The sequence below is a fragment of the Amblyomma mixtum genome, chromosome 8 (genome assembly GCF_055824585.1).
Source record: "Amblyomma mixtum isolate Tamu chromosome 8, ASM5582458v1, whole genome shotgun sequence".
NCBI lineage: Eukaryota > Metazoa > Arthropoda > Arachnida > Ixodida > Ixodidae > Amblyomma > Amblyomma mixtum.
In genome coordinates, this window is record NC_143019.1 from 121,378,578 (window position 1) to 121,406,294 (window position 27,717).

Genomic DNA, 27,717 nt, shown 5'->3' on the forward strand with positions numbered 1-27,717 from the left:
CCCAGGTCCATTTATAGCTTGAGTGCACTGTGTCGCCCCCTGGAGTCCCGGTGCAGTCTCATGTTCACGTACAATGATGATGCAGGCATTGCAAGGGTCGGACGCTAGCGAGGGAAAATCTTGACCCACATGCCCAAGCAATGCATGATGGTCATGCGCACATGCGTTGACCACGATGAGGCTGCACCGAAATGAAATTTGGTGCCACTTCAAAAGATGTTCTGATATCTCCGGAATTTCGGGGCAAAAACGGCGGACGACGCCCGGCTTTGTCGCTAATATAAGAAGTACATAGGTTTCGCATTAATATGTCATACAATGTTTACTTGATAAGCACATACTTTGAGTATTCGCAAGCATAGTAATTGAAATATGCGGTTGTGTTGCCCTACTTACTTACGGTCCTTAAAGGGCTTTTTAGATATCCACATAAAACTCTTCCGGCTTTTCATTTATGTCAGCTTGTTCTGCCGTATTTTCTTTCACACTTGTGCTTGCCCTACTCGAGAGTAACTAATTATACTCAGTGGCCTCCACATCCTTGTGGGCCAGGCCAATATTTAAGAGCGCTCATGCTTGCTGAAGCATCGGCTTCAATAGTTCCTCCTGTAGCGCGTTCAAAGCCTCCTTTAACCCTGTTCGTTGCATAACGCGTAAATATTGTCGCGGGGAAGTATATATTAGCAAAGTATTTACAGGGAGCAGGCGTGGTAGCAGCGAGCAGCGCTATAGTGAACTAGATAGGGGCGCCGAGCGGACCGAGCGAGTGATGTTCGTCGTCTTCGTCCGTCGTCGACTCGTGGCAGAGTGCATCTCTTCGTGACCGCGGGCGGCAAGAGTGCAGCCTCAGCGTTAGGGTGCTGAAGTGTGAGTGACGTGGCAGGGTTTAAGGCTTCGGACGTGGCTGATGTTGGTGACAGGGCAAGGGGACGATGGTGAGGACGCATTTTCTGAGGCAGCGGCCTAAACTTGAACTCATGCCAGATACTTGCGCACTGGTATCAACCAGGGCTTTGACAGGGACAGCAAATTATGTCGTGCCCGAAGGGCTAAGCGAGGATTTTCGAGCCGAGTCTGCAGTGCGGCACCACCTGCAGGCGCTGTATTGCCGCGCGATGAATCACCGCAAAAAAAAATAAGGCATTTTTAAGAAAAGAGCTCAGAAGAACGACACAGCTGTCGGCCCTCGAAGCTCGTCACAAATGTAGCCACAAATTTGCTACTCTGCATGTGCTGCAGAAAATCCTTTATGCCAGAAGGCACACTATCGTAATAAAAAGATGAATCATACCCACTAATTCCGGACAAAAGAATTTTTGTTTATGACCGCAATTATTTCATAAATTGTAATATTTCACTATAACAATCGATATATACACACGTCTCCCGTCAACAAGCTTGCATGTTGTTGTTATTAACGTTTTTGCGATCGTCGAAAGCGCTCCCCATTGAATTTATATGGCAGTGTTAACTTCTTCATGCCTGCGATGAAATATAGAGTTAAAAGAAAGATTTTGCTGCACTTCGGAAGAGTGGGTCATTAGCTTTGATATTTCCGGAAGATAACCTTACAATTTTTCAATACTCAAAATTTTTGTCTCGGAATGTTCGTCAAGGAGGGAGTGGGGCTTGGTCGCCATGATTGACAAGTAGGCAGGCAGGTAAGGTGGGGGTTTGATAACTGAATATATATACGGTTGGCGAACTACTGCCAACGAAAGGGAAACAGAAACTCAATGGCTGCTATAGTGAGCTGCAGGGGCTCTATGGAGAGATGTACTTCAAGGAATAATGTGAGCTTTCCTGAGAGCTGGAGTACATCTTTGCGCGCAATACCGCTCGTCGGAGAGAAGCGTTCGCGTTCGTGATTTTTGGGGAACCAGCTTGTCACATCGTATGGTCATGCTCTTTATAGATCACCACGCACGATGAATGTGCTTTATAGATCACCACGCACGATGAAACTGAAGACTTCAAAGACCCAGTGGTGAATGCTTTTAACATTATTTAGTGATAACAGTTACCACGGCACTATTTAGCGCCATGGATTTGACAGCCTGCTCAATTTCGGTAGACCAAACAGCTTCCGAACTTTTTTCTGTTCAGTTTTTTAGAGCAAGTGTTGCAGATCCCTACTTGCGTATCAGTTAAAAGTCCGCTATTTGTCTATTAGTTGGGCCACCTTCCGGGTAGTATTAATTGTATACCGAGCTTTTATCCAGAAACGAGCTCTCAAAAGCAGCTTCCTTGGCCTATCCAAACAAGAATCAGTGAACGCTTTACTCGTCATGTCACCAAGGCACTAATTCTTTCATTCGTAGCGCGCGTCGATCCTTAGCAGCTAGAAGAACAGCAAAAGGAATGCTATCGCACCCAAATTTACAGTCTGTTATTGCCTTCATGCATCTTGAACCTCTTCGCTCGATTACCGTGGGTTTTGTCTACCAAAAGCTGTCTACTTTGGACCGAATGGTATTCCTTCAGAATAAAGCAATATCCCAAAAGGGATATTGCTCACGCCGCTCCCAACTACAGTGATATCTCCCAACATAGTACTCTGGAGCGGTTTTTATGCATAAGCATATATGTTGCCAATTTTTCATTTTTTCTCACAGATGTTCTCCGCTTTTCCACATGCCGTGGCTGCCTTTACATCGAGCAACGACACTGCCTTCAAGTGCTTGAGCACCACAAGAATGCTTTTCAACACCAATGCGAAGACAGCCACCTACGTCATAAGCTTTAAAGCACACAGTGGCCATCGGAGGTGAGTATTGTGAAGTTGAAGTCAGGTTTGCTTTGTTTTACTGCACAAAGTACCGCTACGTTTTGTGCGTACAGACTGGAAATTACCTTGAATTTCTTTCTTCACTTTCAGTGCGCTGCACTGCTGCAAGAAAAGAACTGTAGCGCAACCAAGACGTACACAAGAGAGGACCACACTGGACTAGCGCTAAACTTCATCTAACTTTATTCACTAATAGCGCAGCAAATATAAGGACAAACCAGGGCACGTGCAGAGAGGTACCAGTTCCCACACAACACTATACGTCGGTGAGCCTCTTCAATGGAGTATATTCAACGATTCTGTAGATAGTGTTGTGTGGGAACTGGTATCTCTCTGCACGTGTCCTGGTTTGTCCTTACATCTGCTGGGCTGTTAGTGAATAAAGTTAGATGAAGTTTAGCGCTAGTCCAGTGTGGTCCACTCTTGTGTACGTTTTGGTTGCGCTACTGTTCTTTTCTTGCAACATGCACCATCTAGCCCAACAAAAAGTTCTTCTAAATGCACTGCTGCAAACGGCCATTTTACACTCAAAATTAATACAGTGCCGTGGATTATTGCCGCGAAGCTTTGTAATGGTTATTACTTCGTGTTTAAGGCCGCCGGCACATGGCTTTGCCACTTTATTTTTTATGCAAGACGCGACCAGATTTATTCAGAAGGATCGCAGCCCGGCGCAAGTGATTCTACGTCGTTCCAGACTATTGTGGTTATTTAGCACGCCGTATCTCGAAAGTTCGTTGTCAGATCTAGATTGTGCTTGGACGAGATCAGCGGGCATTCTGATCGACGACCACCGAGCACACTTGTTGCTACGCCGCCGCCCAGTCATTAAGTTCTTTTCGGGTGCAAGTCAGCCAAAATAGAGTTTTATTTGGAAGCCATTTTAGCTGTCATCCTGCTCGCCGGACTGAAGTGACCGCTACGCGGCAATATTAAAAAACTGCTAGAAAATGCAGCGTCCCTGTAAACTTTTTCCTCGCGTCTTTGTCCTGAGACATGAAATTTTGGAGCAAAATTTTGATGTGCAAATTGTGTGGCTTGCTGGTAACGCAGTGAGAGAAAGCATGATCTAAATTAGAACAAGGAAACGTGACAGGCGCGCCAGACAAAGAGGGATGTTTTTGCCCACCAGGACTTGTACTCAGAAATCATACTGGCAAGCGCAAGGAAAGTTATTAAAATTAGGATATTTATGATGGTAGCGTTTTCGGAACATTTTTCTCTGGCTCTTTGGTTTTATTACAGAGTCCACCAGGAAAGAAACCGACTGAAAATCAAAGAAACTTCAATTTGTCGGCAGTGCTTTATTTCTACGCCTTCGTCATCCCCTTGAAATGAACAGACAACCCCCCGTCCTATCTAAGCGCCAGTTTGAATGTGTCTTTTTAGGACAGTCGCCATTGGAATGGTTTACCAGCTCGGCTTATCTGCTGAGTAATGTTATTGTCACTCAACGAGCGAGCTTCATACGCACACGTCTGGAAGACGTGTGTTCATGACACGTTTGCGCACATATGCATCTGAAATTTGTGGAAATTAACGCCAGGTAGTGGTGCATTCAGGTCATATGTGCTGTCGTGAAACTACAGCAGCTGCAGTCATGGTGACGCCAGAAACATCGCGTCACAATATGCGCAGAGTGTTCTTTTAAAAGGAACACTGCGCATATTGTGACGCGATGTTTCTTTTAAAAGGTAAAGAGGAGAACGAAGAAGACGATGATTAGTGGGCCGGCTGTCTGACACCGGTCCGTAATTTTCGGCTTTATTTTCTCGCTTCAGAGGTTTTTCACTTTTTTGTGGAGTGTGTTCTCGACGTGCGACGACCTGGGGGTCCCTGGCCGCCGGCAAAAGCACGTCAAGCGGCCTCCTCGGCGCTGTGCGCCGTATCAACGCCGACACGGAACATCACCACCAGCTGAACTCCATGCTGCACTGATGGCAGCAGCGGCAGCGGCGGGTCCAGCGGCCCCTGTAGTTGCGGCTACAGACCAGGGCCCGGCAAACAAGAGGCTGCGTGACGACCAAGCAACCAACGAGCCTCTGACCGATCATCCACAGGACATGGACCAAGCATCGTTCACAGTTGTCTCGTACAAGAAAAAGAGAGCTACCGGTGTTCCTGTAGTCTTCAGGCCCACCGAGGAAGGAGGAAGCCTATGGAAAGCCAACCCCAACACTGTGGCTTCGGAGGTTGTAGCATCGGCACAAGAAAAAGTCCTCAGCCATCGCATTCACAAGGATGGAAGCCTGATGGTTACAGTATCGACGCTGCCCGCCGCCAACCGTCTGCTCACGGTAACTAAGCTGGCTGGAGTGGCCGTAGAGGCCCGAGTCCCATACTCTTACATGGCAAGCTATGGCAAAATACAAGATGTACCTGTCACCTACACAGACGAAGATCTGAAGGAATATCTACGTGACCAAGGTGTCCTTTCAGCAAGGAGGCTCACCGCCTACACTCCTGAGGATGGTGGAAAGATCAAAGAGGTACGCCGTCGCGCAGTTATACTGGAATTCGCAAAAGATGCGCCGCTACCAAAAAGAGTAACACTTGGGTTCTGTAGTTACCCTATAACTGAATACGTCGGAGCAGCAACTCAGTGCTATAAATGTCAGGGCATGGCCACATATCAAGACATTGTAACGGCCCCGTGCGCTGCAAAGTGTGTGCTGGCCCCCACTCGCACAAAGAATGCACTTCGAGAGCACAACCTAAATGCGCTAACTGCGGTGGCCCTCACCCTACTTCCTACGGAGGGTGTTATAAAAAGAAAGCAGCCACAGTTGCTCGCACGGCAGAGCAAACACAAGGAAAACCCCCTAAGCGCCATGAACCACCACCTAACCCCGACGTGGTTTTCACGACTACGGCAGCTCTTTCCGAGAATCAGTCAACACAGCGTGGGAAAGCACCTGACAAGACCTACGCTGATGCAGTAAAAAAGAAGCGTGGGAAGTCCGTTGGTTCTTCTCCTTCATCAAAGCTGCCGCAGCGCACTGCACAAGACCCGACAAACAGCGTCGCTCGCTCCGAGCCTAAGGCGCCACAACATGACAGGAAGATCAGCGACAAGCAGCAAACCGGAAACTCTGAACAAGATATCACAAGCCTACTCATTCCGATGCTGTTTGCAGCCATCAATGCTCTTATCCGTGCAATCCCCTCGTCAGGAGGACTCCCAGAAGTAGAAGCTGTCCTTGCAATGGAGCCGTTGGTGTCGCTCTCCTACGCTCCGCAGGGGCGTAATACCACACTTCAGTAATCATGGCTTCCACAGCGAGAACTTCGCCGCAGCTGACAATCCACAACATCTTTCGTACATGCACCATTTTCCAGTGGAACGCTCGCGGGCTACGCTCTAAACTCTCAGATTTCCGACAGCTCGTGCGAGCGTACCGCTTCCCCTTCATAGTCATCTGTGAATCACGCGTCGAGGAAACTTTCCGACTCCACGGATACTATTTCCATCATTCACAACGACCAGATAACGTCAGCAGATTGCTGATAGGCTTTCGCAAGGATATCCCGGCCTCATCGGTTGATGTCCCGCCTCACAGCGACAATGAATACGTGTGCGCTGTCACAGTTATTGCCGGACAACAGTACACTCTGATTGGAGTATATCTTGAGCCAGGCACGCCATTTGATGCTATGAGACTTGATAACTTGATAGCAAGGACGCCCTCACCGCATATTATTTGCGGGGACTTCAATGCTCATAATGAAATTTGGGGCAGCTCACATACATGTGCCCGAGGTGCCAAGCTTGCAAAACTTCTCTCCAAGCATTCGGTTCAGCCATTAAATGATTGCAGCATCACCTACCTCCGAGGCCCGACGACTACCAGCAGCATCGACTTGACATTTGTCACAAGTTCATTCGCCCACAACTTTGGCTGGTGCACTGATTTGGAGACACGCGGAAGCGACCATTACCCAATCCTCATATCGGCTTTCCATGCGCAGAGGAACCCAAAGAAATTCCTTACAAAATATACAGACTGGGACGCATACAAGGGCGCTGTAAGCAGAGGAATTACTGCGGCAACTCGCAATGAGGAATTAGCATCAACAATGGCGTATTGCCTGAGAGCGAGTACACAAATTACAACTAAAAATGATAGCCTACCTTCAAATGATGACACATTTCAAAGGCTCTGCGCTATACGCCGGCGAGCTGAAAGGAAAGCTCTGCGCACAAAAAGCCTCGATGACCTACGTGCATGCCGACGGGCACAACGTCACATTCGACGCTATATGGATAAACTCAGTCGGCAAAAGTGGCGTGACTTTTGTTCTACGCTGGATGTGCGCCAACCAGTAACCAATATTTGGCGGATAGTTAGAGGTATGCGCACGCCACCTCAACAACTCCACCCCTTCGCTGCACTCTCCCTTCACGAACAAAAATCTATAAAAGAAGTCTCAGAAGAATACTGCAGGCTACTGTCGGCAGGGTCAGGGCATTCGACACTCTCCGCAAATGGTCAATCAGGCATCCCAAAGGCGGCAGTGCCAGCGTTAGACCTGCCTTTCACAATGGAAGAACTATCCACAGCTATCGCGGAGACAAATAGACACACGTCTCCGGGTCATGATGAAGTGACCTATGAAGCCATTGCAAAGCTACCCCACACCTCCCGTCTTCGACTCCTGGAGTATTACAATTCTTCCTGGATGACTGGTGAGGTCCCCACGGAATGGAAGCTGGCGAAAATTGTGCCTGTTTTGAAACCCTGTAAGCAGCCAACAAGCTACGCATCATTCCGGCCCATTGCCCTACTGAGCTGCGTAGGTAAGCTCATGGAGCGCATGATCTGCAAACGCATAACTTGGTTCCTAGAAAGCCGAAATGAGTTCCCCCAAGAAATGAACGGGTTCCGTCAAAACAGGTCTGCGACTGACAATATCATCTCCCTCGTCTCATCAATTGAGGAGTACCTTCATGCTGGGTACATCCCGACAGCCGTTTTCCTAGACATCAAGGCCGCCTTTGACTCTGTCTTTCACCATGCAATACTCGCCGCCTTTGCCAGTCTTGGCCTTGGAGGAAAGCTATACAAATGGATTGGGCATTATTTGAAAGAACGGCAAATTTTTATGACCACTCCAAACGGTCCAACACGCTTTCACGCAGTAGAGAGGGGCGTACCACAGGGAGCGGTGCTCAGCCCTCTCCTGTTCAATATTGCCCTTATACACATAAGAAGAAACCTTCCGCGAGGGGTCCATATAACAATTTATGCTGATGATATCGGCATCTGGACCGCATCACGTTCGCGCTATATCACCCAGCAACGTCTACAGAGAGCGCTATTGCACATTTCGATGTACCTGGCTTCCAGAGGTCTTCGTCTCTCGCCAGAAAAGAGTGTTGCAATGGCGTTTACAAGAAAAACGATAACCCGATATCCGCTGCTCCTAGGCGGACGATCGCTACCATATGTACAATCTCAGCGATTCCTGGGTGTTGTAATCGACTATAATCTGTCATGGACACCTCAGATCAAAAAACTCCGCGAGAGGATCACTGCAGCATCGCAAGTGTTTAGGTTCATGGCGGGAACAAGGTGGGGTAGCAACTGCCGATCAATGCTTCTGCTTGAAAAAGCCTACGTTGAAGGAACCTTGCGCTACTGTCTACCAGTGTTTCAAAGATTATCTACATCAAGCAATAAGTCTCTCGTTGCCGCACGGAACAACTGCCTGCGAATATGCCTTGGCCTCCCAAAGGGTTCCTCTGCATCAGGAACAGTAGAGGAGGCAGGATGTCTCCCACTAGAGGTGATTGCCGCCCAGGAAACTATGCGTACCCATCTCCGCCATGTTCTTCAAGGGAAGAAGCACTTCCTGCACCGTGTCCACCTAACTCACAGCAACTTTAGCTTTGGCCAGGCAGTGCAGCTCCTGCCCATCCCTACTATTAATCAGCCACAGAAACTACTACCTCTGACCTTTCCTCCATGGACACTCTCTCCTCTAAAGGTGAAGAAGTTTGTTCCAGGTGTGAATGCAAAGAGCCGCATGCCACAGGCAGCTCTTCTGCAAACTACTCTCGCCTACTTAACGGAGGAATATAGGCAGCACACCCATATCTTCACCGATGGCTCAACTACTAAAGAAACCTCTTCATGTGGCCTTTATGTGCCCTCAATAGGCCATGCCCTTTCTTACCGGCTGCAGCGGAGGACATCCTCTACGACAGCTGAGCTTCACGGCATTAAGGAAGCTGTTTCTTACATCCTGCGCCGTACCGCCGACCGTTGGGTTATCTTCACCGATTCGAAAGCATCTCTTCAGATCCTGGCCAACCTGCTGAAGAAAACAAATCACCAGCCAGTTTCCCTGGACATCGGATATCTACATCATTTAGCTATTGCCGCAGGCCACTGCATAACATTTCAGTGGGTACCTGCTCACTGTGGCATTCAGGCTAATGAAAAAGCAGATGAAGCGGCCCGTAAGGGCCACCAACATCGGAGATACATTAGAACTTTTTTTACGAAATCTGATGCGTCCCAGGTGGCCAAAAGTTTTGCTTCCGAAGAAATGTATCGGCTTTGGAGTTTGCCGACATATCAGTACCAATTTCTTCACTCAATAGACCCACATCTTAGATCAAGACTCTCACCCAGAATTCCTCGACATCTGGAAACACTATCATCGACTTCGTCTTAATGCTGCATATACAAACGGCTTACGATACCGTTTTAGACAAATGGACAGTCCGCACTGTGACAACTGTGCCGCGATAGAAACTGTGGAGCATATCTTGCTTGAGTGCCCTGCATATGCCAACGAGCGTGCGTACTATGAACATTGCATGCAGAAGCTCTGCTCAGTGCCCCTTACAATGGACAAAGTTTTAGGTCTCTTAGCCTGCCTTAGGCAACAGAGACTTGCAATGACTTTTCTATTCACATATTTAAAAGACATTGGACATCTTGATAAGCTTTAAACTCACTTGCACGTCACCTTCATGCATTCTTCATGCAGTGAACTTCGTCAGCCCATTTGACGGACTATGCACTCCATCACTCCATAGGTTACATCAATTCTCGCCATTGCATCCTTAGTACCCATTTCATGGCCGCATTTTATCTTCGTTTTTTTTTACCTCTTCCACTCTGCTCTCCTTCTGTCTTTATCTCCCAAATTCCCCTCCCTACGCAGAGTAGTATGCCAGCGATTTTTAAGCGCCGGCTAAATTCTCTGCTCTTCATTAAAGAGTCTCTCTCTCTCTCTTAAAAGGTAAAGTTATTGCTGCCATAAATGCATGCATGGCTTAAGGTACGCAAGAAGGGGCTATTTGTCCTATTTGGTAAGCTCTCTAAGGGTGTTTTAATATTGAAAAAATTTATTAATATCCTCTTCTCGGACGAATAAATGAAATCAACATTTGCATCGTGCCTGAGACCGCATGAGACGGCCGAGCCAAAGCGCACATCCACACGGCACATTAAAATTATGTAACCTCACGGCATGTTTCGAATGCACCCACTCATTAGCCAACCTTAAAAGTCATGTCCTTGGTAAACAAGCGCACACAGAAGATTTCGGTGAGAGCATATGACAGTCTGCCGTATGATGAGGTTCCTAACACACCAGTAGAGGCATGGGTATCTCTATAGGCGCCGTATCAAGGGGTAAAACAACGAGCTAAAGCAAATAAATTGAAGTAGATGGCTTCCTTGTGGCGTCTTTTTTTAACATGACGCACTGTGTTTAATGATCAACCCAATCCAGAAGCCAACCGGCCTCTTGAAAACACGTATGTTGAGCCATAACCAACGCTCCATTATCAAGACGCCACTGTGCACGCTTCATGTACTGTTTCATACAAATTGCTATGGAATCTCACACGAATAATCAGAGGGTTCCACGGGGTCGTCTTTATTCGACGGATTGAGATATCTTGTTCGAAGAGTTGATCGCCTTGAAAAGGGTAGAAAACGGTCTTTCTCAGATTAAGGCTTGTCGCCAGTTACGCACTCTATCTCTAGAATATTGGCCGAATAGAAGCCATTAGGACTGTCTTCTGAACACCGAATAAATCTTTTATATTCTATCCGCGTACGTGTTCTATAGAGGCGCCGGCCCTTGAATAGTGTCCACCACACATGGGTTTCTGCCATTTCAAAGCTGGTATTCTCTTATTTGAGCCATTCTCAGCTCGCATACCTGTGCGTCCTGATAAATATCTGAGAACCCGGTGAGGCAGCTTTAGTTTCAGTGAAATCATCCGATGAGGCCGCCTCTAAAGTATATTAACAGATGATGTGTGGATGTTATGTTCTGGAAAAGGAAGCGCGACTTCAGACAGGACGTAAAATACGATGCCGGCAGAGCGAGCGCTGGACGCAATTCTGAAATTTATTTAAACTTACGAGCCGCATCTAAAAACAGCGCGCCTGCGCTTCGCTTCACGATTACAGTAAAATACAGATGTAAAAGTGGCACTTGCGCATTCATCATCATAATCAGCCTGACTACACCCACTGCAGGGCAAAGGCCTGTCCCATGTCTCTCCAATTAACCCTGTCCTTTGTCAGTTGCCGCCACTGTATCCCCGCAAACTTCTTAACTTCTCATCCGCCCACCTAACTTTCTGCCGTCCCCTGCTATGTTTGCTTTCTCTTGGAATCCACTCCGTTACCCTTAAGTACCAGCGGTCATCTTGCCTTCGCATTACATGCCCTGCCCAAGCTCATTTCTTCCTCTTGATTTCAACTAAGATGTCATTAACCCGTGTTTGTTCCCTCACCCACTCCACCCTCTTCCGATCTCTTAACGTTACACCTATCATTTTCCTTTCCATAGCTCGCTGCGTTGTTCTTAACTTAAGCTGAACCCTCTTTGTTAGCCTCCACGTTTCTGCCCCATAGGTGAGTACCGGTAGGATACAGCTGTTGTATACTTTTCTCTTCAGGGATATTCGTAAGCTACTATTCAGGATCTGAGAGAACCTGCCATATGCGCTCCACCCCATTCTTATTCTTCTAGTTATTTCCCTTTCATGATCTGGATCTGCTGTCACTACCTGCCCTAAGTAGACATTCTCTTACTACTTCCAGCACCTCGCTACCAATTGCGAACTGCTGTTCCCTTGCTAGGCTGTTGAACATTACTTTGGTTTTCTGCATGTTAATTCTTAGCCCCACCGTTCTGCTCTGCCTGTCTAACTGATTGATCATGCTTTGCAATTCTTGTCCTGAGTGGCTTAGCAAAGCAATGTCATCAGCGAATCGGAAATTACTCAGGCATTCTCCATTAACTCTTATCCCCAACTGTTCCCATTCCAGTCCCCGGAATACCTCTTGTAAGCAGGCAGTGAAAGGCCTTGGCGAGATCGTGTCTGCCTGCCTGACACCTTTCCGTATTGGAATTTTATTGCTGTCTTTATGGAGAACTATAGTAGCTGTGCGATCGTTATAAAAATCTTCCAATATTTTCACATAACACTCTTCTACACCCTGATTCCGCAATGCCTGCAAGACAGCTGAGGTTTGCACTGAGTCAAATGCTTTCTGGTAATCAATGAAGGCTATACCAGGTGTCCCACCTAAATGTAACCAAGCCTTTAAAAAACGCGGAATGCCCTAGCCGTCTGAAACCAAATGATGTTGTTTAGAATCGCGTGACCTAGTCTGCAGTATTTTTTTCGTTCTTCACGGTTGACTAATTAGTCAAGGTTAATTAACTAACTTTCTAATTATTGACTTAAGGAACAAAGTGTGAATGGAAAAGTTGTAGATCGCTTTCAGAAACAGCTTACTGAGACATTTGCAGCAAAGTAATACTTACTTAAAGTAGTTTTTTTACCGGCCTTTAACCATAACCAACACAAAAAGAAAAAGCTTCCACATGACAACTGTGCCACTTCAACGTCCCAAGACACGCCCTAAAGAATAAAATCCGATTTTTCTGATGTTCCCTCCTAGATGAGACTTTGGGCGCAGATTGGGGCAAAGAAGTGAGCGAGCAGGTGGTCACGTGATAACTTTCTTTTAAGGCCAATAAATGAAGATAAGTAAATCGTAACTTGACGGAAACAGCACTACTAGCGGTGTTTCGAGGCGATCTAAAACTTTTTCATTCACACTTTTCTCCTGAAGTCAATAATTAAAAAGTTAGCTAATTAAACTTGACTAATTAATTAACTTTGAAGAACGAAAAAACACTCAAACAGGGCCAAGCGACTAAGAACAACCCTCAGTTGGTTTCACTGGACTAGGACACTTCGCCTTTTTTAAAAATTTGATTACATTTAGCTGGGACACCCGGCATATAGCGGTTGGTTATATTCTGCGCATTTCTCTGTCACCTGATTGATAGTGTGAATGTGGTCTATTTTCGAGTATCCTTTACGAAAGCCTGCCTGATCAATTGGTTGACTAATGTCCAAGGTTGTCCTGACTCTATTAGCGATTACCTTAGTAAATACTTTGTAGGCAACGGACAATAAGCTGTGTAAAGAGGAAGACGCTTAGCAGACGGAACAACAGAACCGATGCGCGGGGCGAGGCGAGAAGACGACGATCGGCAGCTGAGGCAGCAGAACCGACGCGCGGCGCGTGGTGGGAGCATCAACTGTTCTGCGACCGGACCTGTCCTTGCCCGCTCTAACCGGCCTTCACAATCAGTCATCTCTTGCCAATAAAGGCCGTTACATCTTGGTGGAGGTTGCGGAATCCCGTCCTGGAGCTACGTAACCGGACTATCACTACCCCTATGCCTGCCAACGCCAACCAGCCAGCCAGTCCTCACCGGCACCCGTCGCTTGCCATGGTGCGCTCCGCCAGCGCGACCCTGCCGTCTTCAGCGGCACGGACGATCACGACGTGGAAGACTGGTTGTCCTCTTACGACAGGGTGAGCGCACATAACCGATGGGACGACACTATGAAACTCACCAATGTAATCTTCTACCTAACCGGCGTTGCCCACCTTTGGTACCAGAACCACGAATCGGACTTTACCACCTGGACCGCATTTAAAACCAGCTTCTCCGACATCTTCGGCCGTCCTGCAGTACGCAAACTTCGCGCCGAGCAGCGTCTTCGCGTTCGCGCACAGCAGAGTGGTGAATCATACACCAGCTACATAGAAGATGTCGTCAATCTCTGCAAGCGCGTCAATGCGTCTATGGCGGAGGCCGATAAAGTTAAACACATTCTGAAAGGAATCGAAGATGACGCTTTCAATATGCTTGTGGGCAAGAACGTTACATCTGTCACCGAAATCTTCGACCACTGCCAAAGCTACGATGAGCTCCGCCGACAGCGCGTTTTCACTCGGCAGCCCTCTGCACAGACAGACACAGTAACTAGCCTCAGCATGACGACAGAGGACAGCTCGCTATTGCTCCAGATCAAGCAGTTTGTCCGTGTCGTGTCATCTATCGCTCTGGCAGGAAGCATAACGACGCCGACGCTTTGTCTCGTTCACCTCTAGCCAATGAAAGTGCCTCTCCTCCCGCCATCGACTGCGCCTCCTTGTCATTGGACGATATGCTCAACGAGCAGTCTAAGGACCCTTGGATCACTTCTCTTATACGCTATCTTTCAGACCGTTCTGCCGTGTCGGTACCGCGCGCAATCCGCCGTCAGGCTGCCCACTTCACTATTAATGATGGCATTTTGTACCGCCGAAATTATCTCTCTGATGGCCGCAAGTGGCTCCTAGTGATCCCTGGACATTTACGCTCAGAAATATGCGCAGCCTTTCATAGCGACCCGCAAGCTGGTCACGGCGGTGCTTTCAAGACCTACAACCGGCTTCGCCTCCGCTATTACTGGCGCGGCATGTATAACTACGTTCGAAAATTCGTCCGGTCCTGCCCCGATTGCCAGCGCCGCAAGCCGGGTCATCACCATTCGACCGGCGCTATGCAGCCTTTGCCTTGCCCATCCAGGCCATTTGAACGAGTTGGCATTGACCTGTATGGCCCACTTCCCTACACTGCTGCAGGAAACCGCTGGGTCATCGTCGCTGTAGACCACCTGACCCGGTACGCCGAAACAGCTGCCCTCCCAGCTGCTACGGCGCGGGATGTTGCAGCCTTCCTTTTGCACCATTTCATCCTTCGGCACGGAGCCCCGCGTGAATTGTTGAGCGACCGTGGGCGGGTGTTTCTGTCAGACGTCGTTTCATCTCTTCTGCAGCAATGCAACATTACTCGCCGCACCACTACTGCCTATCATCCCCAGACGAACGGCTTGACAGAACGTTTCAATCGAACATTAGGTGACATGTTGTCAATGTACGTGGCGGCAGACCATTCTAACTGGGACGTCATCCTCCCCTTCGTCACATATGCCTACAACACCGCTACGCAGAGCACTACTGGTTTCTCACCATTCTTCCTTCTATACGGCCGTGAACCATCCTCGCCGCTCGACACTATTCTTCCGTACCATCCTGATTCGTCAGAAACCACAACCGTATCTGAAGCCTCCCGACACGCTGAACAGTGCCGCCAGCTCGCCCGGTCATTCACGTCCGACGACCAAGGGCGCCAAAAATACCGCTTCGACCACTCCCATGGCACAGACACTTTTCAGCCGCAATCTCTTGTTTGGCTCCGTGTGCCTTCTGCTGCACCAGGTCTCTATACCAAATTGCTGCCCAACTACCACGGACCCTACCGTGTCCTTGAGCGCACTTCTCCCGTCAATTACGTTGTTGAGCCCGTGACGCCATCATCTGATCTCCGACGACGTGGGCGTGAGACCGTCCACATTTCGCGTTTGAAGCCATACTACGACCCCTGCGTCCTGTTGACCCCCTAAATCGCCAGGATGGCTCTTTTTCCCCGGGGGCCAAATGTAAAGAGGAAGACGCTTAGCAGACGGAACAACAGAACCGATGCGCGGGGCGAGGCGAGAAGACGACGATCGGCAGCTGAGGTAGCAGAACCGACGCGCGGCGCGTGGTGGGAGCATCAACTGTTCTGCGACCGGACCTGTCCTTGCCCGCTCTAACCGGCCTTCACAATCAGTCATCTCTTGCCAATAAAGGCCGTTACAGCTGATTGGTCTGTAATTCTTCAAGTCCTTGACGTCTCCTTTCTTATGAATTAAGATAATTATAGCGTTTTTCCAAGCTTCTGGTACTTTCGAGGTCACAAGGCATTGCGTATATAGGGTGGCTAGTTTTTGTAGCGCAATCTCTCCTCCGTCCTTCAACAAATCTGCTGTTACCTGACCCTCACCAGCTGCTTTCCCTCTTTGCATTGCTCCTAAGGCTTTCTTTACTTCCTCCTTCGTTACTGGCAGGATGTCCCATTGCTGTGCTCGACTGCCTCCCTCAGTAACTTGATGATTACATTCGCTACTGTATAGATTTGTGTAGAACTTTTCGGCTAATTCAACTATCTTATCCATATTGCTGATGACATTGCCCTGTTTGTCTTTTAGCGCATACATCTGGTTTTTACCTATGCCCAGTTTTCTCCTCACTGATTTTAGGCTACCTCCGTTCCTTAAAGCATGCTCGATTTTCTCCATGTTAAACATTCTGATGTCGGCTACCTTGAGGTTATTTATTAACTTCGATAGCTCTGTTAGTTCTATCCTGTCTGTGGAGTTAGACGTCCTCATGCTTTGGCGTTTCTTAATCAGATCTTTAGTCTCCTGAGATAGCTTGCTAGTATCCTGTCGAACCATCCTACCACCTACTTCTGCGGCGCACTCTGTAACGATAGCTGTAAGAATATCATTCATTGTTTCAACACTACGGTCGTCTTCTTCAGTTAAAGCGGAAAATCTGTTTTGCAGCGACTTTCTGAATTCCTCTACCTTTCCTCTTTATACTAACTCGTCAATAGCCTTTCGCTTCACCAGTTTCCTCCGTTCCCTCTTCAAATCTAAGCTAGCACGAGACCTTAACATTCTGTGGTCGCTACAACGGACCTTACCGAGGACCTCCACATTCTCTACGATGCCAGGGTGTGCACACAGTATGAAGTCTATTTCATTTTTAGTCTCACCATTGGGGCTCTTCCACGTCCACTTCGGTCCACTTCCACGTCCACTTGCGCATTCGATAATGATATAGTAATCATTGAAAGAAAAAGATCAAACTACGAAAAATTGGCCATTTCATGGTTTTCAAAAACAGAGCCTGTTTACGTAGAAGCACCACCAGAGGCTAGATTGCGCTTGATTCATGCAAAATTTCCCCGGATACCTGCAGATTCTAAGATCGCCCTCTCAAGTCTTGCCTTTCACTTTCGGGCAACTATGGATTTCTTACATTTGGGGTAGCACCCGCGCTCGTTTCAATACTTGCAGTGCCGTTCAAGATTAGCGCCACCATTGAAATTCAAGGAGCAGAAGTGCCGTCGCAGCTTGTCGTTTGGGCAGAGGCTTCTCTATACTATGCAAACGGTGCCACAGGATTTCTGCAACCATTGGGGGCAGGTGGGCCGCCTGAAACAAAGCAGGTTTCAGGGACGTATAGGGTTTGTTAAAAATTCCAAGACCACAGGGTCTTCTTTTCAATGCTATATCCTGGTACTTAAGATGCCTATGAAGTTATCAGGGTTCTCAGTGGTGATAAAGATATTTTTCCTACTCTCTAGAGAGATTTTGAACTTCGGGGTTTTGTAGTTGCCCGATTATACTGCTGAAAATCAGACCCCGTGACCTGGAAACTTTTGAGCAACCCTGTACGGACGTATGCCTGAAGTCGGAAAATTCGCCTAGCAGTGCTACCGCACTGGCGCATTATTTTTATGTATTTGTAATGCACGGTTAAGATACAGATAAAGAAGCTGTTCTTTTTTTTCGCAATTTCGGGAAAGCTATGCTACATGAGAGCTATTTTAGTAAATAAATTTCCTTTCGAACTCAACTCATCGCCCGCTGCTAACTGTGGCCTTTATGTCCGACAATCATATTTTGGTCAGGGGAACTGTTTAGCACTGGAGCTCATTAGCCTTCCGCATAGCTATCACCCCAGAACAACTTCTGTAAGAGAAAACAAAGACGCAAACGCTGTTCTCCTACGAATTGTCTGCTTCTCAAAATGAGTGAACCACTGAGACAAAGGAAGATCAAACAGGTCTGCACACTTTCCAAACTGCAAATTTCCTTCGCTGGGAATGCAGTGACAGCTCTGTAAAATGTGCACTGTTTCATGAAGAGACGAATACAACATATATTATGACACATACGGTTTGCTTTTTTTGTCCAGGCTGGCCACGAGCACCAAATGTTCACACCTACTCATTATAAGACCCTCGTGATTTAGAATTGCGTTTGTCTTTCTACGCATTTACAATTTTTTTTTTTGCTTTGCAGGAGGGATGTCATTTTTGACGTTTCATTTGGAGGAACACCTGGCCAAGGCGCGTTCTTCGTAAACCAGGGTAATTACCATCTTTGTCCAAATACTTCTAAGCAGATTCAGTTGCCGTTCTATAGGTATACAGAGAAGCCTACTACCATATTTCTCTATGCAAACACGTCAACATGAGACCATTTCTTTAAGTGACGACTCCCATCGCTGCTCGAAAACTGCTTCTAATAAAAGTGTACTACCAACGAAATTGTCAGTTACACACAAAACATCCAACGTGCCACATTCATGCCCCTCGTACTTTCTAAATACTCAAGGGAAAAAAAATTACTCTACTGAGTGCGTGGAGTAGAACGCAGCATCGACAGCATTTAGTCCGCGTGTGTTTCACTGCACTGCATTTAGAGCGAGTGCCGGTGTTAAGGCGCCTCTTCGTGGCATTCAACCAGTGCCTGAAATATCTACACAACCACCATCAACTCATGTCTTGTGGAGAAGTGAAAGCTTTTTCCGTGCTTAGAAGGAGCCCGCGTATTCCTCAGGCCATATAGTGAGAATCATTGTGGCTGTCTGCATGGTGTCTGATCTATTACATAACACGGTAACTACCTTGCTAAACGATGGCTGGGTTCAATACTGAGAAGCGACAGCTTATTAGCCACCTGGCAGAAAAAAAATGGCTGAGCATTATTTTTTTTTTACTTTTTCATTTTATTTCTTTTTACGGATTTCGTCCATATTCTTGAGGAGTACCACTTGGACAGTTCGAGGCACATTTCTAGAGTTCATTGTCATTTTTCAAGGAACGTCTGAGTCTTTAATACTAGGATTAAAATATGTTTTTGCACTCCTATACTTTAAAGTTATATAGATATAGTTATACAAGTTAGAACGGGTTCAAAGAAAAGCGGTTAGGCTTATCTATTCCAAATTTAAAATCACCGACTCTCCCACTGACATAATGGCGACTAACAATATTGAAACACTTGAAACGCGAAGAAGAAAATATCGTCTTGAGTTTGCTTTCGATCCTTCACAGTACATATCCCCTCTAACCACACGATATACCCGACATCATCCATTCACTCATTGACACTGTATTTTGCGAAAACTGACTGTTTTAAATATTCGTTTTTTTCCGCGGAAAATATTCGATTGGAACCATGTTATGGCATCGTAATAGTTTCGCAAAACTTGTCTGCTGATTTTTTTGTATATTTTCTTTTCATTGTGTTCTCTATCTTTTGAGTTTTAACAATATATGCCTGTGCTGCTTGGACCCTGAAAAGGGTCTGCATTATATACTAAATAAATAGAATAAGACATTAGTACTGTTAAAATGCTTTAAAAATGATAAAAATAATTTTAGTTGCAAGATTCTCAACGAAAACCAGCAACAAGGTGCTTAAAGATTCCGTTATAACGCTTTCCTTTCCTTAGTTCGGCGTCGACTAAACCGCCACAACACCACCCTCGTTTATGCCAACCTCCATGGGGCTATCTTTTACGGCGAAATTCTCGCGATGGTGGTGGTGAAAACTTCTATTATAGAAAAGAGAGCTTGGAACACGCAGGTCCCTGGGCCCCCGCACGGCCCCATTACACTCAAACGTTCATGTCCTAGAGGTTGATGACGGTGGGGAATAGTGCAGTTGGGCGGACACCTGCGAAATTGTTGCAATATGCTCAGCTTCAGGAAGAAGCGAACGGCGCCGGCACACGTCTCCATCCGACCAGCCGTTCTCTGTAGCCGTCGCAGCTGCGCTGTTATTGCGCACAGTGGCTGCTGGTTTCAGAGGCGGGGCATAGCGTGAAAGTAAACAGCGCACGAAAAATAAAGGAGTAAATAAAAAATAGGCAGTGGCTTAGCTCTGGTTAAGCCTGGATATACAAGCGAAAAGCTGCAGTTGTGCTTTGTTTAACGTCATGGCTGTCGCAGTTCGCGCACAATGCACTGGGAGCACCACGATAGCGGTGTAGATTTTGAGCCAACTCCCTCGCTACCACTTCTGGGTCTTCTTTTCTTCCTTCTATGGCGAATGTCTGCGCCTTTTTTACGGCCGCCGCCGCCGCTCACGCGTGCGTTCTCGCAACGCCTTGCGGAAGAACATTCTCTTGGGACGGCGGCGGTGACCGCGCAGCAGCGGCAAGGGTTAAACCGGTGGCGAGGAGGAGAAGTGGCGATGGAGCGCGCGCCACGGCGCGCGGCCTCTTTTATGGCCACTGCCGCCGCTCCCGCGTTATCGCAACGCCTTGCGAAATATTGCAAAAGGACCTTCTCCCCTTGGTACGGCGGCGGCGACCACGCGGCAGTGGCGAAGGGTAAACCGGTGGCGAGGAGGAGAAGGAAGGGGGTGGCGAGGAGGAGGAAAGTCGCGCCGCGGCGGCGCCCAGGGGTGGCCCACGCGAAGCGCGGTGTTGACGAGCCTGGTGAAGCTTTTCGCTTCAAAAATGGCCTATAAACGCCGGCAACGAACCCAGCCTGTCTAAGGAGCAGCCAGGACATAGCATTGGCTTGACCGCACAATATATGCTTAGGTTATTGCCACAGGATATATCCATCATAAGCTTTTACTTATCGTCAGCCTCGGAAGATATGATTTAGCACGAACCATACATTTGGTATTGTTCACAAAATTGCCTGACAAGCACGTGCCGGCCGTGTCAAACGAACTGAACATTATTTACATGGCATGATTTCGGTACGCTCACCCAAACAGGTCTATCGTCACTTTCTCAGCCGATGACAGTAGCAAGATGGGTGCGTGATTGTATATTAGCGCTTGCTAATCAGTCGCCGCAACGTAGAACGTAGGAGAGTATTTGTTCCAACTCAGATTTCATGAATGCTCGCGCGTCACAACCGAAACACGTGAGAACAGCGATAATAAGCATTCCTTATTTGGTTAGCATTCCACCGACCAGACCTCTGAATTTTTCTAGACAGGACAAACATGCACCCTTTTCATTTGCGAAGCCGCAACGCTTAGCTCGGCGGCGGCTCCTTCTCCGCCTTCTCACGAATACATTGCTGTGCCCGGCAGCACTAAAACATTTTGACCTTTCCTTCAACGGCAGCTGTCCGCACTGTAGAGCGGTGTTTTTGGACACCTATGACATGGTGTGGGCCTGCCCCTCCAACCTGGTCGTTCCCCCCTATCTCCAACCCGACCCGGGAGGACTGGGAGGCGATCCTGCTCGGCTGCCACGACTTACAGGCCCAACAAGCCTTAGTCGGGCGCGGCCGGGCGGCGGCCACCGCCACTGAGGTCCCAATTGAGCTATGGATCTCCACCTAGTGCTTATAACGACTGGTTCCTAACGGGCTGATCCAAGCATACCCCCTGTCCCTTATATAGCCTAATAAATGTTTTCACTGCCACCACCAATTTCGTACAACGCATTTTTCTCTGGAACAAGATTTGGGAGATTTGATCTGAGATATCATTGTGCTCTATGATCTACATCAAGACTCGCGGCAAATGATGCGCGTTTTAAGGCAGTACTTGTAAAATTCAATACAGATTCATTTCATGGTGCTTTGCCATTATCGGCCGCATCAGTGACCTTGCGCGGCAAGCACGAAGAGCGGAATGGAATGAAATATTTTTGCTTAAACTAACCTTGCTAAAGATTTCCTCTCAGAGTGTTGTGTTTTTGGTGTTTTTTAACATGTTTGCAGATACGGCACACGTCTACACTGCCTTCTACGAGTACACCGACTACGCTACTTGCGCGGTCATGAATTTTCCCCTTGAAGGCAAGGAGCGTAAGTTTCTTATTTATTATATAATAGCTTCTTTTAGTATGGTGATTCACTAGTGTGTCCACTACGTGATAACCTCATTGAAAACATATACGACGCCTGTCCGGAAGCGTGTCGTGTTTTGCAGGGTTTTACATTTTTTTCAGGTTTTGTCAATGTCTGCAGTTGCAATAACAGGAACCCTGCATAAACTATTCTACATGTGCTCCAGTTATTAAGGCGAAATCTGTAATAGCCACATTACGAGAAAAGCCAGCGGGGTGTGTTGGTATGTATATTCGCAGATGGCACAAAAATTTCGGCGATGGGAAGAAAAAATGGCTGAGGCTTAGCTAAGGTTAAGCCTAGTCAGATGCGAAGCATATTTATGGCTAAGCTTGATAAAGTTCCTCGCTTTGTTCTTCAGTTGTAGAACGTTGTCGCCGAGCCGCATATTGAGCACGCCGCTTAGCCAGACGTTCATCCCGCTCTTCATCGGTCTCTGTGACACGCTGAAGCTTTCGCTTCTCGTTCAAATCAGCCCTGCTTCTAGGCGGCATCCCAACTCCTGGCCGCCTCGTAAGTGCCCGGAGAGCGAGGCAAACTCAGCTTTATACCGCTGCTGTAGCGTCACGTGGTCAGCTGCAGCGCCTCTGATGTGGAGCCTCCACCGCCGCGGCCGACCGCGCGAGCCGGCAGCCCATCTCTCCTCTGCTGTGACGTCATGTCTTCACGTGGTGTCACGTGGTCACGCTAAAGGTCACCGCCGCGCTCGACGGGTTGTAGTGTAGCTCTAGTAATATGCTTCGCATAAAATAGAGTGACCTCATCAAACCACCGTAGTACGCACACAGCAAGGCAAGCGCTGCAATTTCAGACCATCATAATACATTTTGTTCATCTTACACCCCCTCCCCCCTCTCCCGTACTGACCACATTTTGGCGCCACTCTTCCTGACTACATTCGTACCAAAATTGTGAGCTCCCGTTTGTTGTACAGCGTTCCGGGCGGTGCCATACAATTTCTCATTGCATATATAGCTTACATCTGCTGGTGAAATTGGAGGCTAGCTTGCGACAGGGATTCGAACCGACGACATATGCACCCTAAATGTTATTGCCAGACTCTACCTCTCCCCTATGCGTGGTTGCGGTGTCCACCGAGATCTGAAACAGTTATTTTGCCATTTTCTTTGCTCAAAAACAATTTTTCGTATCAAAATTGTGACGCAATCGTTCCTCGTGCAGAACTCCGGGTAGTGTCATACGATTAGTCCTGCCATACAGCGTACGCTTTTTAGTGAGGCTGAAGGCTAGCTCGCAACTGATAGTTGAACGAAGTGTCCGAGTGTTTGACACGAACCTTTGTGTATTCAGTATTTGTGGAATCAGCTTTCGGAGGCGTGTCTTCGTTTCATTTTTCAGTGCACAACCTGCATCAGGTCGAACGCTCAAAATGTCAGTTTATTTCAATGGTTTATCGTGGCACCGCTGCTGTGGACAATGACGTTATTTGTAGTTCACAGCGAATGGAGGATGGCAACATTGCTTAAATGGTAGTGTAGTGCAGAAGACAGCTTTGAAAATAAGGACATATTCTTGTAAATCAGTCCCTGTGATGACAATAACAAGAGAAGACCTCGCGGTTGTGGCAAGAATCTATTTTTCTTTTAATTCGGAAAGAAAATTAAGCTAAAGTCAACGGTAGCGCCCCCACAACGTATTCGATCCTCACAGCTCTCCGTGTAGACGAGAAGCGGCGCCTGGTCGGAATTGCACACTGTCATCTGCTCTGAGCAGCAAACGGTTAGTTAGAATGGCTGGATGATGCTCCACGCCTCATAGCTTTTTTTTCCTTTTGTACCTTTATATCGTTTGACACAAGGTTAAACGGAGCCCTCCACTACGGCGTCTCTCATAGCCTTAGTTGCTTTTGGACGTTAAACCCCATAAAACCAAACCAAACCAATCCTTGCTTTGTCATGTTCTCTTAAAACGTTTCCAAAAGGCAGACTGCTGCTATGCTGACAGTGCCGCTGTAATTGGTACCGATGTATACAGCAAACAATGGCTCCTTGAATCTGTGATTCCCGTTGCAGTCTTATTTTATTGAAAGCCTTTGAAAACTACTTTAGACCTCTCAACTAATGTTCCAATACAGCCTACGCAACTCAGTAAAAGCAGACTCCATAATGACCTAATGTGTTGCTTCTCTACGTAATGACTACCACGGGAAAAATCAAATCAACTTTATTTTTCTCTCTCAAGGAGAAAAAAGAAGGTGACGGGTAGAAGCCGCCTAACTGCGGCTTGTCAAAGCCCGACCTCCTCTTCGCATATCCAAAAGTTTCGTTTAAAACGCTTCTGCCGCAAAAAAAAACGACTGATAAAAGTCAGTAGATTCGCTCATTAAAGCAAGACGACAAAAAATATGAAAGGATAATTAGAAGCTCAGCAAACTTGGACAAACGATTCAAGTTTGCTGGGCTCCCAAAACATCGCTCTGTGGGCAGGAATCATTTCGTTCATATGATTCTGCAGCTTGTAGGAGGAGTACGCTATCACAACCACTACGTTAAATATCTCATCGAATTGTTTATTTTATCTTCGATTACAAAATGGAAATATTTCTTAAGTTGCCCGGAGTTCGCTACTGATGGTAGACAGATGGTGCAAGTTGGTGATGAGCAAAAAAGCCGGCCATGTCTTCATCAATAGGCAGCCCTGGCACCAAACAAAAAGGGAGATACCATGTCAGTCCGCAAATGTATTTTACTCTTAATTAAAGGATATAACTTGTGTCTAGGTTTCAATTGTATTTAGTGTTCGGCATAACTGTAACTCTGCTCAATGACTATTCTCCCTATCATCTCATTAATTTTGGTTGATCAGACGTGTATATTTCAGTTATTCTAAAATAGCGGGGCAGTCGTGGATCGCGGTAGTTGCAGTGCACAGCAAATCCTGCACGTCAATGCGACGGAAGAAAGACCATTAAAAAAAAAGATAGACGAGTGCCTCACTTATGTAACTATTTTTTGAAGCAGATTTTTATGGTCACATTTTTTGCTGCCCTGTTTTCTGATTCTCAGCACATTTACAATAAAACTTGCTATTTCAAATAAACTAGCAATTTTTCGTGTCTTTCTGTATTACCTCATAAGAAACAGAGTTCGTTAATGACACGTAGCTTTTACTTTATAACTTGGCAGGTTCGTGGATATCATCCGTTAAGAGCGCCGCGAAAAACAGCAGAAAGCCCTTAGCACGTAAAAAGCAAGAAGGGGTTGGAATGCTATTTGTGCAAGACGGACTCTAAGTGAAAGACAACAGAATTGCTGACGAAAACTCCAGGTGCCATGAAAGCCGCAAAAACAATGCATGTGCGCAGTGAGTGTTCATCAATCGGTGAACTGCTGTTCATATCATACGTGTTTAGCTTTCGACTGACGTAAGATGTTTACACAGTCACATTTACAAGGCTTTTGAAGCACGCAGACCAAATTCGTGTCAGAGTAGTTATAAAACCGTAGATGCAGCCGTTTACGGTCCGCACTAATGAAAACCGTTGTCATCACTTGCCAGGCTTAATCGATTCCTTCTTCATTGATTTTTTATTCATGCTGTCAGCCATAATCAAGGGCTATCATAGGAGGGTATGATGAAAACATAGCGCACAAACAAAGAAAAAACAAGCACTGAAGCCACAATAGAATTACAAACTGCCCGAGCTCACTGCTTGCACAAACTAGTATACAGATTTATTTGTGCAGTAAAGCAGCATGCGGAGCCAGCCAAATACCTTTGCGCTCTTTCGGTCTCCCTCGTGTTTTTTTCCTGTGTATGTCTTTTGTGCGCAATTCGTACCTACAACACCTTTACACTGAGCGTAAATTACTGAGCGTAGCATAATATAATTGCAGAGCTAAATCAACCAACACATAGAAGCCAGCCGTCATGGCGGCTCATTGGTTATAGCGCTGGGCCGCTGACCCGAAAAACGCGGGTTCGATACCGGCTGCGGAGGCCGCATTTTAACCCTTTATGAGACATGAAGTTGCGAGCAATGCACACCGGCTGTTCAGGGCGGGATTCTTGTTCTTATCAGCTTTTTATAAAATATGCACAGTTTGAGTTCTCTAGAGTTAGCGGTTTTCGAGATAAAAGTGGGACACAGGAGTCCCACCACACCATGAGTGCGTTTGAGAAAGTGGGACATATGTGTCCCGCTGACCTCTGAAGCACAGTCGCTCAAGAAAAAAAGTAATTTTATTTTGTACAGAAGGTTGCGCATACCAACAACAAAGTATGGAGAATACAAAAGCCTACTTTCTATGATAAAAAATCTAAAAAATATCGATCTATGTCCAGCACTCAGTCATTTTCAGAGAATGAACATAGCACAAAAGGGCAGAGCACAGGATAGCACAAAAGGGCATTATTTGCAGATTTCGTCAGTAAAAAGAAAGGTTGAAACTTACCCTTCATTACGAAAAGCGCGCCAAAATCTACTGAAAACCGCACGTAACGCACGCAAGGGGATCGGTTCGCTTGAGGCACAGGTATGTGCTGCCGCCGCTCGGCGCTCTTGTAGAGAGCCATCAAAACAGCTTCTTTGAACATCCACGAGGTGGCAGTAAAAGCAAAAACGAAATTGATTCGAGCGGTTTTAACCACAAAAGTCAGTGTAACCACGAAAAAAGTGGGACATATGAGCCGCTAACGATGGATTTGCATCATCCTGATTCTCCGCCCTGTCGGCATGTATTTCATTACCACGTAAGTCGTCCAGGAGTCTAAACACCAGCTCAACTACTTCCTGCATGGACAGAGACTTCCGTGCATGAAAGAGAATGAAACTCCAATCCACCGATGAGCGGCAAAAGAGCTTTAGACTGGATATGCTTCCCGAAATATATGGATGAGGAATGCTGAATTTGACTATGCAAAATTTTTTTTGCATACAGTACACACAGGACAAACGAAAATGATGTATAAAGCACATTTAAGAACTAGTCAGTAAAAAGAAAACTTTTGAAACTTGTCGTTCATAGTCAACCGGCTGGACAGAGTGCCAAAATCTGCTGAAAACAGCATGCACCACGCGCAAGTAGAACAGTTCACTTGAGACGCAAGCCTGTGTGGTAAGTGCGCCGCTCAATACAACATTGTTATTAAAACAGCTTCCTCGGACATCCAGGAGGTTGCAGTGGAAATTTAAGCGAAATTAATTCATTGGTTTTCAGCTCAAAAATCAAAACATTACTATGAAAAAAGTGGGACGTATGAGTCCCGCTGTCCCACAAAAGGTTTTAATAGAGACGAAATTCTAGAGCGCTCTGTACTGTACGATGTCACTGCGCGTTAAAGAACCCCAGGCAGTCAAAATTACCAGTAACCCTCAACTACGGCGTCTTTGATAGCCCGAGTCGCTTTGGGAGGTTAAGCCCAATAAACTAATCAAACTATTTCACCGAAATTGCCATCTTTTTCCAGTCTGCACCCTGTGGGTGAAGGAAGCTGTCGAATACAACATACCGAAGCACTGCCTGGACAAGTATGAAGAGAAGTGCGAATACAGAGTTCCGCTGATCGACAGGGACCTGTGCAAAGACGACGAAGAATAAAATCAGGCCGCGAAGCGTCTCTGAAGTCGACGACAGGATGGCAGCATGTCTTTTGCTTGTATTCTGGTATCTCTTGCAAGCAGTACATCAAAGTTATCCCAATAAAGTTATCCCATTACTAAACAGCTGTTTCGTGACATTGCATTCCCTTTCCGGTTAATTCGGTCATCTGTTGCTTGTTGCACCTGGTGATGTAGGCCGTGGAGAAAGACGTGACACTCTTCTTGTCAGAATGGTGTACATGAAACGACC

The 27,717-nt window shown here is 46.8% G+C and overlaps 1 protein-coding gene across 1 annotated transcript in view; it reads left to right on the plus strand.

The window, feature by feature from the left end:
* Nucleotides 1-27,560, plus strand: part of LOC149334154 (uncharacterized) — a 31,215-nt gene extending 3,655 nt beyond the window's left edge. Inside the window, exons 2-5 of the mRNA XM_089556206.1 lie at nucleotides 2,616-2,767; nucleotides 18,096-18,163; nucleotides 21,776-21,862; nucleotides 27,335-27,560. Coding sequence (XP_089412332.1) covers nucleotides 2,616-2,767; nucleotides 18,096-18,163; nucleotides 21,776-21,862; nucleotides 27,335-27,465 — 438 coding nt within the window. The 3' untranslated portion in view covers nucleotides 27,466-27,560. The remainder of the gene's footprint in view (nucleotides 1-2,615; nucleotides 2,768-18,095; nucleotides 18,164-21,775; nucleotides 21,863-27,334) is intronic.
* Nucleotides 27,561-27,717: the final 157 nt, after the last annotated feature.